The following is a 15,083-nucleotide window of genomic DNA, read 5'->3' on the forward strand; positions in this document are numbered from 1 at the left end:
GAGGGGCATGGGGAAACCTCCTCCTCCCAGCCAGGGGCTGCCAGAGACCCTGCCCACCCCTCAAACGGGGCTCTCCCGCCCTGGACCAGCTGTGCAACCGCTCTCTTTGCCTCCACAGGGGCAGGGCAGGAAGTGGGGCAATGCCAGGACCAATTAAACCCGCCAGGGGAATTAAGGTCAGCAGGACGCAATTATGCCTGTTGGATTTAACAAGGCCAGAAGGAAGGTTTCTCCAGCCAGAGTTCACGGCTCCTTAGGCCTCATGCCCTGGATGGCTCTGCATTCCAGAAGCCTGGCTTCTCAGGCTCACCCATCCCTGGGAGAATTAATTGGGAGTGGAGGGGTTAACTTCACCCCGGGCACTGCTTCCCTGGCTCCTGGAAGGAAATTGACCCAGCCAAGAGGCTTTAAAAGGCCCTGCTCAGAGAAGACATTTCCTGGCCTAACCTTCTCCCTGCTCGGCTGTGATGGAAAATCCAGGGAGTTGAGTAACCTTTCTGACTCCAAAGAGAGCTGCCAATTGGCCTCACATCTTTCCTGTGGTCCTGACATGGGAGCCACTCAGGACTGTTTTCTCCTGCCCACTCCCACCTCTGGCCACTAAGCCCGGGGCTGGGGCAGTACCTCTCAATCCTCTGGGTAAGGCCTAGGGAAGACCCTGTCCTTCCTTCCAAGGCTGGTAAGCCTGTGGACACTCTGTGTGGCAAACTGAACAAAGATCCCTCTGGAAATTCAAACAACACCTGATCCATCTTGAAATCATGGATTGTTTACTGGATGCTCTAATCTGTGGCAAGGGCTAACGTGGTCACTTCGGAGACATGGAGATGAGGAAGGATAACGATAGAATCATCACATGGTACATTTTTGGTGAAAAATGTAAAGTCATTCATGAAGTGGGATCCTTTTTTGCTGTTAAAAACATTTATTAACGGGGTGCCTGGATGGCTCAGTTGGTTAGGTGTCTGCCTTCGGCTCAGGTCATGATCCCAGGATCCTGGAACTGAGCCCCACATTGGGCTCTCTGCTCGGAGAGGAGCCTGCTTCTCCCTCTCTCCCTCTGTTGTTCCCCCTGCTTCTGCTTTCTCACTCACTTCTCACTCAAATACATAACATTTTTTAAAAAAACATTTATTAAGAAAACGAGAGAGTGTCTGGAGGGATATAAATGCACATATTAATAAACTGGGGAGTAGAGATGGTTTTTATTCTTTGGCTCTTCCAATTTTTTTGAAATGACCATTTGTGACTCTAAGTGGATTAAAAATTGGAAACGTATCAATAAGCGCACAGATTTCTTTACTTCAAGACAGAAAGTGGCACACGCTACAAGAGATATAAAAACAGCATGAATTGGGACTGCAGGTCAGTGATGACTTCTTGGATGAAGGCATGGCTCTGGCCAACTTTCTCAGTGCCCAGGACCCCGAGTTTGTTTTCAATGAAGCCTCTTTAGAAGGGAACCCCAGGACTCTCTCTCTCTCTTTCTAACCAACATTCAGGTGGCTGTCATGCACACCCAAGTTTGAGAACCCCCAAGTCAGAGGGTCAGCTTCGGGGCCCTCCTGAGAGTCCGCTGGTGCAGCAGGTAAGCTCTTCCAGCCTCTAGAGCCTGGGCTGTGCTTCTCCCACAACCCCGGGCACCTTGGAAATATCTGGAGAGCTTCTACAACCCCTGAAGCTTGAACCCCTCCTGACTTCAGGCTACTGAAAGCATAATCTTTGGGAGGTGCAGCCCAGAATGCTGGTATATTTTGAATCTTCCCAGAAGATTCTGATGTACAGTTGGGGTTGAGAACCACTGCTCTGCGGCTCTCCCAGGACAAGAACATCACCTCATTTCTTTGAAATGCCCCTACAAGCTAGGGTACAATGGTGCACATGATGGGTGTTCTCTTCTGATGTGTTATGCGGACGGTATATCCGGTCTTAGTATCTGGGGCTCTGGGGATCTAGATCCAGATCCAGCTCAGGACAGGGATCGTGTCCACCAACTTTGTATTCCAAGGACCTAGTGCAAAAAGGGTGCCATCATGAAGTAATGGTTACGAATACTTATTGTGTGTTTATCATGTGCCATACTAACTCCCTTAATCTTCAGAACAACTTGATGAAGTAGATACTGCTTTCACTCCCATTTCCAAGGGGAAACCGAGGCATGGAGGAATAATTTGCTCAAGGTTTCCAAGAGAGGGTTCCAGGGGCATCGGAATGTAAACCCCAGCCGGGGGAATTGTTCCCTGGGACAGCAGTCCTCTGGGGGCGTTCTGTGGACCCGCAGACCAGCCTCATGAGTTCCATGAGTTCAGCTCCCGAGCTCTCCTGCTTAATTACAACTCCGTACCACTAAATGCCCACTGGAGAGTGAAATCGTGAGTGAGTGAAAAAGACTGAGACCTCGTCATCAGGTTGGTAGCCCAGGGCCCGACATTCAGCAGGTGCTCTGTAAGTGCTGAAGAGCAAGGACTCCCACTTTGGAGGGGCCCAGAGACAATGGGAAACCTCCCCTTTCTGCCTCTCCCCCGTCTCAGCCCAACTCTGCAGCATAAACAGCAAAGCCAAAAATAGCCAGGTAATGACGTCAGAGGAACAAGGTCATCTGAAAATTACCCAGGGCCACTGGACACCTCCCTATAGGATCAAGTAGCAGGAGGGTACCCCAGGCTGCTGCAGCTGTTCCAAGAACAGGAAACGTCCCAGGAGCAGACTTGGAAGCACCACTTCAGGAGGGCAGGGCCAGTGGGGGCAGGGGACAAACACAGACACACAGAAGAGTAAAAGCAAGACCCAAGTCCCGAGTAGAGACCTGGGAGTCGAAAGGAATTCAACTTCACACAACGAGTTACACCTGTCACGCGAGCCCAGGAAATGGCTCAAAAAGCTGGGAATGCATGTTCTGTCCTGCTGCACAGGATGGCCTCCCTGGCTGCCATTGAGCTATTTATAAAACTTGAGGTCCATTTGCTAAACTGGGTCCCCATAAGAACCGGGGGGTGCGAGGAGCGGCTGTGCCTGGGATGGCCAGGGGCGTCCAAACCAGGAGGGGGCTGGGGCAAAGCACATTCTGGCCCTTTGACCTACCCTGGCGAGCATTCAGTCCTGCCAAGACTTGTGACTTTATTGACTGGCAGCTGCCACCTCCCTGACAGGAACCCAAGCCTCCAGCACGGTCTGAGGACATGCCTGCTGGGTGAAAGTGGGGAGAGACGACCTGCCTCCCAGCCCCTGGGACGCTTTGCTGGAGGCTCCCCATTGCAAGGCTAAGAGCTGAGTGAGGGCTCCAGCTCCAAATGCAACCTTCACAGGATACTTGCTCCCAAGTCCTAAGTTGCTGGTCCTGGAAGTAGAGAGAAACAATCTCTTTTTCACCCAATGTGGTGGGGGTGGGGGTGGTCTCTCACCAAGCGTCCTCCAGCTCCAGAAAGAGCCAGGAGCCCCTGAACAAGCCCAGCCCCTACAGCTGGCTCTGCTTAAGGGATGCACCTGGTGCGGGGCAGAGGGCACCCGAGGGCAGACAGACCTGGATCCGCACTCTGCCACCTCCCAGCAATGTGACTTTGGGAACAGTCATTTAAACATGGAGCCTCAGTTTCCTCATCTGTCATATGACTAGTTGGAAGGCCCCATGGAAAAGCCTTCTGCTCTCCTTTATTCTGGTAATGGAGCGTTGGCTAGGGAGGTAAATACCTACTCAACGAATCAGCAGCTCTCCCGTGTCACATGGGCAGACCTCACAAAGGTGACACCCCAGGGAGCTGCAGAGAAGGGTGTTCTGGCCCCCCAGACCCCCTGTTGTTTGGCCTCCGTGGGAGAGAATGGCTGCTGACTCCCCAGCCCATAGAGCCTCCGAGTTGGGAAACCTGTTGTCTCTCAGGACCTGCATGCACGTCTATTTCCTGGCACGGTGGTCCTCACACTTGGGCATGCGTCGGTCCCCTGGAAGGCTTGTTCGAACACCTATCGTTGGGCCCCACATCCAGAGGGTCCAACTCAGGAGGTCTGCAATGCGGCTGGAGAATTCACATTTCTGGAACTCATGAGGCTGGTCTGCGGATCCACAGAACGCCCCCAGAGGACTGCAGTCCCAGGGAACATTCTCCCCAGCCCCCACTGCTGAGCTTGCAGCCTAATTCCTACCCATTTTCCTAAGGCTTCTGAGTAATAGGAATGTTCTATATGTGGTGAGGAAAATGCAGAAACGCTCAGTTGTCACTACAGCTAGTATTTCAAGAAGAAGCTGCACAAAAACTGAAGCCGTGAAGGGCAGTGGGTACAGGCAGCCCCTTCCCACTCCTCTCTGAGTGCCTGCACTGGGTGGCTTCCCGTGTTTGTCCCTACTGCTGCTGTAACAAATTACAAGGGAAAGAAAAAGGCTAATGAGCTGTCAGAATCAGTGAGCCTCCAGTGTAGACATCAACCTCCAGCCAGTAAGGGTGATTTCTATAGGCTCAACTCAAATCTCTCTCCTTTCTTGCCTGCACAAACTCCCATGGAGTCTCTGAGAGGTCTCTCTGCTCCTCTTGCTGGTGGTTAACTCGCAGCTGCTGGCCCCGTCCTGTCAGGTTGTTAGCTTTGGGCAAACAGCAGGGGCTTCTGGCAACCCCTGGTGACACATACCCTCTGATAATTAATACTGAGCATATGACTCAAGTGTGGTCACACTGAGTCACACTAGCCAACGAGAATAAGAGCCCAATGTGACAGTCACCGTTGCTGCTCAGAGTGCCTTTGGGTCATGTTAAAGCTGGGAGCAAACTGTCCTCCAAAGAGCAGGAGGAAAGGTCCTTTCTAGAGACATCGTTCTAACTTCTACGGTGAGGAAATTGAACGCAGAGAATTCAAAATGACATGCTCAAGGTCAGAAAGCCTGAAGCCACTCTCCCAATTCCTAATCCGGGGTTTTATCCACTAAAGACTGCTGTGTTCTTCCTGAACCTTGTGACAATTAACCCAAAGCAATCCGAGTCCCCTTGACCATGAACACTGAAAACTGCAGTGGAGAGAAACAGAAGAGCAACAAGGCAAGGTATCCATTTTACCGTGATGTCCTTAAACTGCCTCCAACAAGAGAAAAACCACTACTAGATATTCTCACATCTTGGAAAAGCCAAGGATGGGAGGGACTTCCTTGCAGTAGTAAGAATTCACTGAACATTCTGTGCAGTCTTTAACCAGTTCCAAGGTCAAGAGAAACATCAGAAAATATGTGTGTGTGTCAGAGGACATTATTCGGGGATTAGTCCCCTGGAGTGATCTGGGCTAGATTTCCGCTTCCAGAACAACCGTTGGAAAGTCCTCAACAAGACAGCACACTGGTCTCCAACATACTTCATTGAAGTTCAAATGGTAATCCAGGGGCAGGAGAGCTCCCTAGAGGTGCCCTCTTGCAATGGTGGAGCAGGTGGCTACAGAAAAATATAAATATGAAAGTAGGCTTGGTGTGATTAGAACAAAAGGTCCGTTAAAAATTCTGAAAATACTCAAGTTGAAATAGCCTTACTGATCTTTCCAACTCTCCTCATTTGACAGAAGTGGAAACTCAAGTCCAGAAAAGGAGAGTGACTTGTTACAAGTCACGCAGTGTGTCAGTGACGGAAGTCAGATTGGATTCCCTGCCCCTACTCTTCCCAAAGACACATCAGTCTTGGTCTTAACTCCAAAAAAGACAAAGGGTGTCTTCTTTTCAAATCTGATCTGAAGGCTTGGAGACAACAATCAACTATGTAAGTCTGTCTGAAAACGCAGAGTTCTAAGACTTTAAATAACATAATGAGAGTTGTCTCCGGAAACGCTTTGCCAAAGGCCAGTAAACGCTTTCTCTAGGCATGAGGCCGGTAACATGGACATCACGGCAGTTAAAAGGAGCTTTCCATTTTGCAAATGTGTATGCCAGGATCATGTCATTAACTATACTTTTGGGAGGAGTTTATATTTTCTTTTAAAATTTTAATTACAAAGCTTGAAAATGGTTTGAAACATTTTGTTTAGAGACAGACATGATACAAAAGAGGCATGAAAAAATCTGTCCTATAAATAGAGTCTAGAAAAATTCTTTGCAAAACAAGCATTTTCAGTGGGGAGAAGCAAACTCAAAACAATGGAACAGTATGTTGCTGTTAAAATTGGCATTTACAAAGTATGCAGTAATATGGAAATATATTTGAGTTGCTACTATGCTAAGTGACACACACACACACACACACACACACACATATATATATATATATATGCATATATATATATATGAGATGATATCAAACCATAGAGCTTCTGCATATGAAAGGATATGCATATATATATATATATATACACACACATACCAGAACATCCCAGGCAAGTATATAAATGTGGTAAGAAAAACTCTTCAGTGGTAGAGAAAACCCTTCAGTGTCAAGAAACAGACTAAAGCTTCATACAAGAAAAAAACAGATCATACAAAGTGTACCATGATCAAGGTGAGTGATGTATTTTTTTCTCTTTGTTCCTATTACCAGGTATTGTCTGAATGGTATTTGATTAACAATAAACCCTACCTTAAAAACTGAAAAAAAAAAAAATGTTGTAAAACCCACCCAATATTTTTGCATAGAGTGAATTCTGTCACTTTCTAGTCACTTAGCAGCATGTCTCTAGGACGTGACTGTGTGCACACGCTCCTGGGTAGGAGCATGTCAGTGTCAGGCTAGAGACTTTTCAACTCTCCTTACCACCAAGCAAGCTTGAAAAATGCTGCCCCAAACTGTTTTTCAGATTACTGCTTAAGACCACTGACTCCATTTTGTATCTTGACCCATTGAAAACTACGTCTCCCACCCTTGCTCCTGAAAGAAAACCTGGGAATAGCTTTGGTGCCAAAACAAGCAGAGAAACAACACTTGGCTACAATTCTTAACACATCCACATGCTTGTCTGGGATGTTCTAGGATACTAGTCCCGTAACTACATGGGTCTCAGCACATCAGAGAGGCCAGGTTTTTATTCCTTTCTGGCTAACAAAATTTTAAGGGCAAGGCAGAAGGTAATTGATGTCTTCAGGTCAAGGTTAATTAAGTCTGGTGAAATATTTTCTGATAAAACCCAGAGTTTTCTAAGCTGTTTCTCCTACCCCTCCAACCATGGTTTCTCTGGGTGGAATGTCAGCATCTGCCAAACCGTTTCAGGAAGCTGATACCCTCAGCACATAAGAGCCCTGCTTTGACCCGAGGTCTGTCTGTTATTCTATTGCAAGAACGAAAATAACAAATACCATGAGACATTTTCAATGTCCGTATCCTTCACGGCAGCACTAGAAAATAGAGTGGGTATGCAAGAGGACAAAGGAAACAAGGCAAAAGTATGTTTGTCCCCAGGCTTTTTTTTTTTTTTTTGTAGCAACTACACTGGCTTCAGCTGGATAACAAATTGTCCTGGAATTCTTGGCGTTGGTGCAAACATGTCAGCTCCCTGGTTACGCCTTCGTCACCACTCAAAGTACCACACACTTTAACCTTCCTGCTCTTTCCATAGGCCTGGGTTTGTCCCGTATCCAGGAAACTTTATATGTTGTCTAAACTGAGCATCCCAGCAGGCTGCAAGGCAGATGGCAGCTCAGGACTCAAAATGTTGACTGATTCCTACCTGGATCCGCACCACCACGCTGTAACTCAGCCTGCTTCTGCAGAAATCGGAGCCCAGCCACGTGGCTAACAGCTTTTTTAACTGCTACTCTCAGCAATGAAGAACTTTCTCAGCAGTTAAGATTCAGAAGGGAACTGAAAAGGAAGCAATGTCGAGATTTATCCAAGGAGATGCACAGGCTTCACCAGATACCCAGGCCAACAAGCCCCCAAGGCTCAGCTAGGCCAGGAGGGGATGGGAGACCAGGTGTTGCTGACCTGTCCTCGAGTCCTTGGAACCTCAGGTCACTAGCCTAGGATATCTGCAGAGGATCTAGACTCTTCTCCAAGTCTGCCTCCTTGTCACTAGGTTCTCCTAAGAGGCTACATACTTCAGTCGGGGGAAGTCAGAACAGGCCCAAGGTAGTGCCTGAACATCATTCAATCCAGAACACATATGAAAAGAGCAAGGTACAGACTGTAAAGCATGATACTATTTGTATAAAAGTTAAAGGAGAGAGGAGATAGAAATACAACTATGGTGACTGTCCCTGCAAAGGAGCACGCCTGACAGCACTATCTCTGATGATGGGAACTGAACAGTTGGGAGAAAAGGTGGAGGACTTCGCCTTTGTAGCTTGTGAATTCTGAACCATGTGAATGTACAATGTTTCAAGGAGCAAATTAAAAACAAATGCGGAATGCTACAATCTTATTATTACAAGAAAAGAAAAATGCCCTTGAAATCTGCGTGTTACATAAAAACCTTCCGGAAGAATACGCAACTGTTAGCAATGGGGTACCCCTGGGAAATGGGAGCAGGGAAATAAGGAGACTTGCATGGTTTATTCTATACAGTCTATATTATTTTAATGGTTTCCAAAAGACATACTATACTCCTTTGGCAATTTTTACTTAAAAAAAAAAAAGGAACATCTTTAAGCACGGCAGCCTCATCTCCAAAAACAATCTCTGAACTCCCTCAGTACTTTTAGTGTCTCACATTACTCAGTCACATCTCGTCTTGTTCCAATGTCTTGTATATGGGTGTCCTCTCCGTTAAACTCTGGAGTGGCTGCCACGGTAGCTCCTACCGCCCGAGCTCCACTTTCCAGGGACACAGCTCTGTGGAAAAGAACCGGCAAGGCATAAAACAGCAGTCAAGATGGCAACAGAGCAATCACACAAGGACAAAACGACCGACCACAGTAAGAGTGAACAGTAAGCTCACATGTATGTTAATGAGCACGAGACTATTAGCAATGGGAAACCATGGCCAAGTCAAAACAACGCTGAAAACAAAGTCCTTCCCAGAAACTGTGGGAATGCTAACCATCGGCATGTGTGCATGAGCTAGAAGCCTTGTAAGATTGCCAAGCATAGTGTGACAGCCAGATTTCTCAGTAAAATTCAGTAAATTCCTATCAGAGGACAGGTTCTTTGCTTAGGAAAATTTCAGAGCAAATTCTGGGTGTTGAAAGTGCAGCTCCCACTAGAATATGGCCGGAAGGGATAAAGAACCTGACTTCCTCTGTAAGATAGAAGTGGAAATTTTGAGCTTTGGAGGAAATGGGAGACTATTAGAAACGAGGATCATGTGAGGTGATCTGAAAGAGAATGGGGTACTAGACAGACGGAGCTGAGGAGAAACAGCCTGCTGCTGGGAAACTGAGGAATTCTGGGGAGCAAGAGGCAATGGATGTCTGCATCTCAGTTTTAAGGTCTTTGCTCTGAAGTAATGTAATCTCATTCTGTTGCCTCTCCAAGACTGTCACACATTACCACCCCGACATAGGCCTGTCTTAAGAGGGCAATCCAGAAGGATCCAGTAGGTCCATAATTCTCAGTAATGCTCTTTCTAGGACCCTCATTTTGAGGGTTGGATTTATTCTCTTCCCTGAAATGACTAAAAATTTAAAAAATGGGTGAAATACATAAAACATCTGATACCAGATGGAAATATATGAATGACCATGAACTGTCAAAAACTGCTGATACCAGAGAAGCGGGGAAAGTTACAGAAGACAGACCCAGAGGGGCTCAAGAGGTGAACAGGAGAAAAACCCAAGCAAGAGGTGACCAGAAACACTGAAAACCCTCCACGAATCCATGAGATAGGACTGAGGTAGAACTGGATTTCTCACAGGACAGATAATCTATGTACCTTCCTCAATTACCCTCTTTCTCGCACACCATGTCCAATATATCAAGTCTTGCCAGTTACAACTCCAGGATACACTCAGAACCCAACCATTTCTCACCAACTCCACTGCTGCTACCCCAGCCCAAGCTCCTATTAACTCTCACCTACATGCCCCAACCCATTCCAATCTATTCTCCACATGGTTGTCAGAGAAACATTTTCTACATGACAGGAGAGAGGACAGTTGCTTGCTTATGGTCTGTCTTCCCTCCTAAAAGGTAAGCTCCATTCTTCTGTTCATTGTTCTACTCCCAGAGACTAAGTGGTCCCAAGGTATATACACTTAGCGCCAAGTAAATAGTTGTTAAATGAATTGCATGAGTAAGTATGGCCCTGTAATCTACACTTATGGGAATGAATAAGGGAATTATATCTTGCATTGGTCAGTGGTCTTCAGGAGGCTCAGGGATCTGCAAATCATGTCTCGCTTTATCATCCGTCACCAAGTCTACAACAGCCTGTTCATAATGCTCATTGAATGAATAAATGAAAGGAATGTAAAATAAGTTTACTATCTTCTAGAGTGCCTAGGACTGGCCTGGGCTGAATATGGATGCTCTTATATCCTTTAGCTCAGAAGTAGAGGACTAGTGAAGAGTACAGTTCATAAATAAGGCCAAGTGTAAGAGAAAATACAGTATTTATCATGGATCTAGCAAATTCTGTGCCAGCTACAAAAATACAGAGATGACTAAGATAATTTTTTATTTTCAAAGACTAAGAAAATTTTAGATATCTGGGTCTCTACCAGTTTGTGAACAAGTAATTCAGCAGTATAACTGTTCTACTAGAGATATATACAGGAAACATTTGAGAGGCACACAGAAGGAAGTGTTCATTCTTGCCTGCAGAGGTCAGGGTTCAAAGAAGGATTTATGAAAAAGATTTTACTTTAGCCTTATAAGGAATTTTCCAGATGAGAAAAAACACATTTAGGAAAGAAGGCACAGGTCTGTATAAAGGCATAACACACGTGGATTGCATTCCAGAGTATTTCCGGGAAGGGAGTTAACAAAATAAGGAAGGCCAGAAAAGCGTTACAAAGCACATTCCTCTAAGGACAGAGCCTGTGCTTTAAAATCTTCCTGGACCCTCCTCCTCTCAAAGTACCCATTTCTCCAATAAGATGTGACCTCCAAGGGGGCTTGACAGAATTAAAAACATGAAGTAACAAAATCAGGGAAGGGAAGACAAACATATTTATTCCTCTCCAATTTATTGGAGGACTTAAAATGTGTACTGGACAGCATCCCCTATTATCAGCATTGACAAGGAAGAACGTGCCTTAACAGCAACTCTGCCCCAAAACTTGCCGATGGATGCCATGAGGCTCCATGTCGGTCCATGGTCTTCCTCGTGGCTGTGCAATTGAGACTTCCGCCCTTGTAGAGACAGTCTACTTGACTCTAAATTCATTTGGGGCAGAAATGAGGAAAGAATCTGATACACTGACTGTTCCTCAGGAAAGCCATGACTTAAATCCTATCTTAGTATTTAACTATCTTTATTTGCTGGTTAAAAAGAAAAAAAGGGAGAGGGGGGTGAAGAGGCAACAGAGAGTATATACTGTGCTGATACAGAAACTTCAAACTTAGTCAGAGTTAAGACTCATATTAAAGGTTGACTGATGGTTCAAAGGAAATCACATGGAGTCAGAGCAAGACATGCATCAGTTGGGTCTCATTCTTAGTCTCAATAACGTAGGAAAACAACTCTCAACAAAATTGGAGTCCACACTTGTCAGGTACACTCTGTTGGGCATGGGCAGGTAAAAGTCTTGAGAAATGGGTTCTCTCCATGCCCTGGTGACAAGGAAAGAAGGCTCCTGATTTGATGAAAAGAGCAGCTCCTGTTCTCAGGTGGTGCCTGCAGCTCACGGCTCAGGTTAGCAGTGGAATCGAGTGGAGAACTTGGGAGAAACGGGCACAGTCAGAGGCTGGTCACTTGACTTTACTTCCACACCCTGGTACTTGCGTATTGGATTTGCCTTGTGCACCTGCAGAGTAAGGACAGAGAATTACCACTGATCAGGATGTTAGAGAACTATGCATATAGTTGTTTTCATTTATTTTTTTCTTCTTGAGAAAATGTTTATATAGTCTTAAGAGATCCAAATCACTATCCAAGAGGGGGTAAAAAATGCAACACAGCATAAGGGAAAAGCACGTGAGCTTTTGCGCCCAAGTAGGTTTCTGTTCAGGTCTTGGGGGTCCCTCAGTCTGCACCAAAGAACATCAAGCCTAACTCCAGCTTGAGCTTGATTGTTTTTTTATTAGGGCTAACCGAGCTGTACACAACTGCAGCAGAAAAGAGATACATGTTAAGAACCCATCAGCCTGGGGAGTGGGGGGGCTGGGAAAAATGGGTGATGGACATTAAGAAGAGCATGGGATGTAATGAACACTGGGTGCCATAAGACTGATGAATCACTGAACTCTACCACTGAAACTAACAATACACTGTATGTTTAAACAAACAAACAAACAAACAAACAAACAAAACCTCCCAGAGTACAATCTTAAACTTATCAAGTCTTAATAGTCACCCAAACCATGGACAAACAAATAAAGAAAAACCATAACCAGGAAGGGCTGCTGGGAGAAAGCCAGCCTTCCTTCTGGGCAGTCTAAAACAATCCTGAATTAAGTCAGGTTAGTGAGAGCTAAATAGCATCGACTGAACTGTGCTTTAGGACGCTGACACCAGTACCGGCCTACACCGAGAATCGTTGTTAAGTAACACCTCGAAGATGGGGACAAATACAAGAAGCAGTACCGAGTGTTGAAGAAAAATCAAAGAACTTCAGGCTGGAAAAAAGGCTGGTTCTGTGAGCATATCTAGAGTGGGAACTGTATCATTTTTTTCATCCAATCAGCAAAGGGCAACTTGGGTTTTTCCAACAAGTTAGTCCCTTTAAGTTTGTCCCTAGGACCTTCCCGAGGCCAAAGTCATCTCTGCCAACAGCTCTAACAGCTGCTGGCCTAGGCTTTTGAGACAAAACTGCAACAACTTATGTATTTATGTAATCTTCCTTTTATCAGTCTCATGAAGTTCCATCTGAAACTGTCTCTTTGCTCATTAATGCAGTGAATGCACCTTGCTGCCCTCTGAGTGAAAAAGTCCTAACTGCAAATTAAGTTTTCTTTCTGGATAACTTAATATCTAAATCATTTTTCTAGTGTTAGCATTGAAGGTCACATGGACCAATAGGTGCTATAACCCCAAGAAATTTGAGTAAATTATTAAGAGAAAAATGAAAATGCAGTTGCAACGTAATTCCCATGTCCTTCCCTACCTACATATTCTTGTCTAATTGCAAAACCACATCGGTTTTCTTTTTTTTTTTTTTTTTAAGATTTTATTTATTTATTTGTCAGAGAGAGAGCGAGCGAGAGCGAGCACAGGCAGACAGAGTGGCAGGCAGAGTCAGAGGGAGAAGCAGGCTCCCTGCGGAGCAAGGAGCCCCACATCGGTTTTCTTAAGTGTAAAGGAAATAATAAAAATGAGATAAATAAATAAATCCTAGGAATGCATCACTGTGCATGTTATACCACATGATATCCTCCTTATGAAGACCCCCCAGAAGAAATTCTGTCTGAATTCAGTATCAAGACTAATTTTTGTTGTTGTTGTTGTTTTTAACTATTAGCTTGTTTGTATCTCATGAACACTGTGAGTTTTGTAACCAAGAGGTTGGTTTCTAAAAAGAGCCAAAATTAAGGCTCAAACGTAGCGGACACATGGATCACAATGTGCACATCTTTAACATTGTTCACATCACAATTTTGCCACCGTTCTTGGTTTGTGTGATTTTCCACCTTCACTCATCTTTGATATGTCCTGGTAGGCCACCATAGATCCTTTCTGGGACAAGGCAAGGTACAGATAAAACAGAGACAACTCTAGGTTAGTCAGTGTTAATGCTGCCCAGTTACCAGTTCTTTCCGTAGCCTGGCCAGCTCCTCCCTCTGCTGCTCTTCCTCCTGGTGCCTGGCCTCCTCCAGCTGCTGGATTTTCTGAGCTTCTACCTCAGCCATTCTCTTCTCCAGCTCCTGCCGCTCCTTTGCTCTCTTCTCAGTGGCCAGCTGGAAAGGTTCCTGAACTAGAGAACCAGAAAGGCCCTCTGAGTACAGAAACAGAGACAATATTGGTGCACAAGCACGACCTGCATAAACCCAGCCCCCTGCATGCAGCAAGTGGCACAGACACACCCGGCAACAGAAAGGCTAAATTCTAGGGAAGCCCTGTCAGCAGAAAGGAGGAACATACCACAAAGAAAAAGTCCTAGGATTTTAACAGTTGGAAGGGCTCCTGGAAACCATCTAATTCAGAGAAAAGCAAGACCCATACAGATGAAATATCTTGCTCAAAACTACACGGTGATTCTGAGACAGATGTAGGAGAAGAATCCATTTTCTGACACCTTACCTAGTGCTTTAAAGAATGAAGCGTTTTATACCTAAGGCTTGCTTCATGGAAAAGAAGACTCCAGAAAGAAGTCATGGCTCTTCCTCCCTTACTTACTACTCTTTGGGTGACTAAAGTCCATGACTGCTGTGGAAATGCCAGCTGCCTTTGCCTAGGCTCTTGTTCTCTGAATCTGGCCCCAACATAGGCTGCAAATTCAGCACAGGTGCATGGTTCAACAAAGACCAAAAACCTGGTCCAAGAAGAGAACAACTAGATCCTCTAAAGGCAAATGCTTCTGGTTGACACAGCTGATACTGACACAACGGAGTCCTAGCATCCTCCCCGGGAAGTCTGACAATTCTGCCCCGATCCCCCAAGAATACATATAATACTACCTGCAATGGATTTCTTCTCTTTCTTGGGAACAAAGGGCTCCTGGGAGATGACGGTGTTTGGACGAGCCTTGAAGCAAGCTGCTTCTCTCTGCTGTTTCAGTTCTTCCTCCAGCTGTTAGAAAGAATGTCTGTTAGATAAGCAACAGTACAATTTTCCAGAACTGCTGCCTCAGTGGCTTAAGAACTAACGTTTCTAAATGGCTTCATCAATAAAGGCAGGAGATGACTTCATTTAAACCCCAGTTAAAACCCCCTTTACACTAAGTAGATCAGACTGATAACCTTGGAATCCACGGAGAACTAGAAAATATCTTTAGGTACTTTTAAGGCGTATCTGAACATAAAAATAAATGTGTGGACATTATGTACCCTTGGATGCGATCATCTATAAAGTATTCTCCCTCCCAACCCCCCCCAAAATCTAACCAGAATATTCTCTAAAGATTATACTTATTTATTTGAGAGAGAGAGAAAATCATG

The 15,083-nt window shown here is 45.3% G+C and overlaps 1 protein-coding gene across 8 annotated transcripts in view; it reads right to left on the reverse strand.

The window, feature by feature from the left end:
• Positions 1–10,478: 10,478 nt before the first annotated feature.
• TPX2 (TPX2 microtubule nucleation factor) overlaps positions 10,479–15,083 on the reverse strand; it is a 70,783-nt gene continuing 66,178 nt past the window's right edge. For 7 of the 8 annotated variants that reach the window (XM_032351054.1, XM_032351053.1, XM_032351048.1 and 4 more), the window contains exons 15-17: positions 14,604–14,715; positions 13,734–13,921; positions 10,479–11,794 (exon numbers count right to left, since the gene is read on the reverse strand). In XM_032351054.1, coding sequence (XP_032206945.1) covers positions 11,684–11,794; positions 13,734–13,921; positions 14,604–14,715 — 411 coding nt within the window. In that variant the 3' untranslated portion in view covers positions 10,479–11,683. The remainder of the gene's footprint in view (positions 11,795–13,733; positions 13,922–14,603; positions 14,716–15,083) is intronic. The other variant, XM_032351055.1, reaches the window with a different exon arrangement.

The sequence above is a fragment of the Mustela erminea genome, chromosome 7, assembly GCF_009829155.1.
Source record: "Mustela erminea isolate mMusErm1 chromosome 7, mMusErm1.Pri, whole genome shotgun sequence".
Classification (NCBI taxonomy): Eukaryota; Metazoa; Chordata; class Mammalia; order Carnivora; family Mustelidae; genus Mustela; species Mustela erminea.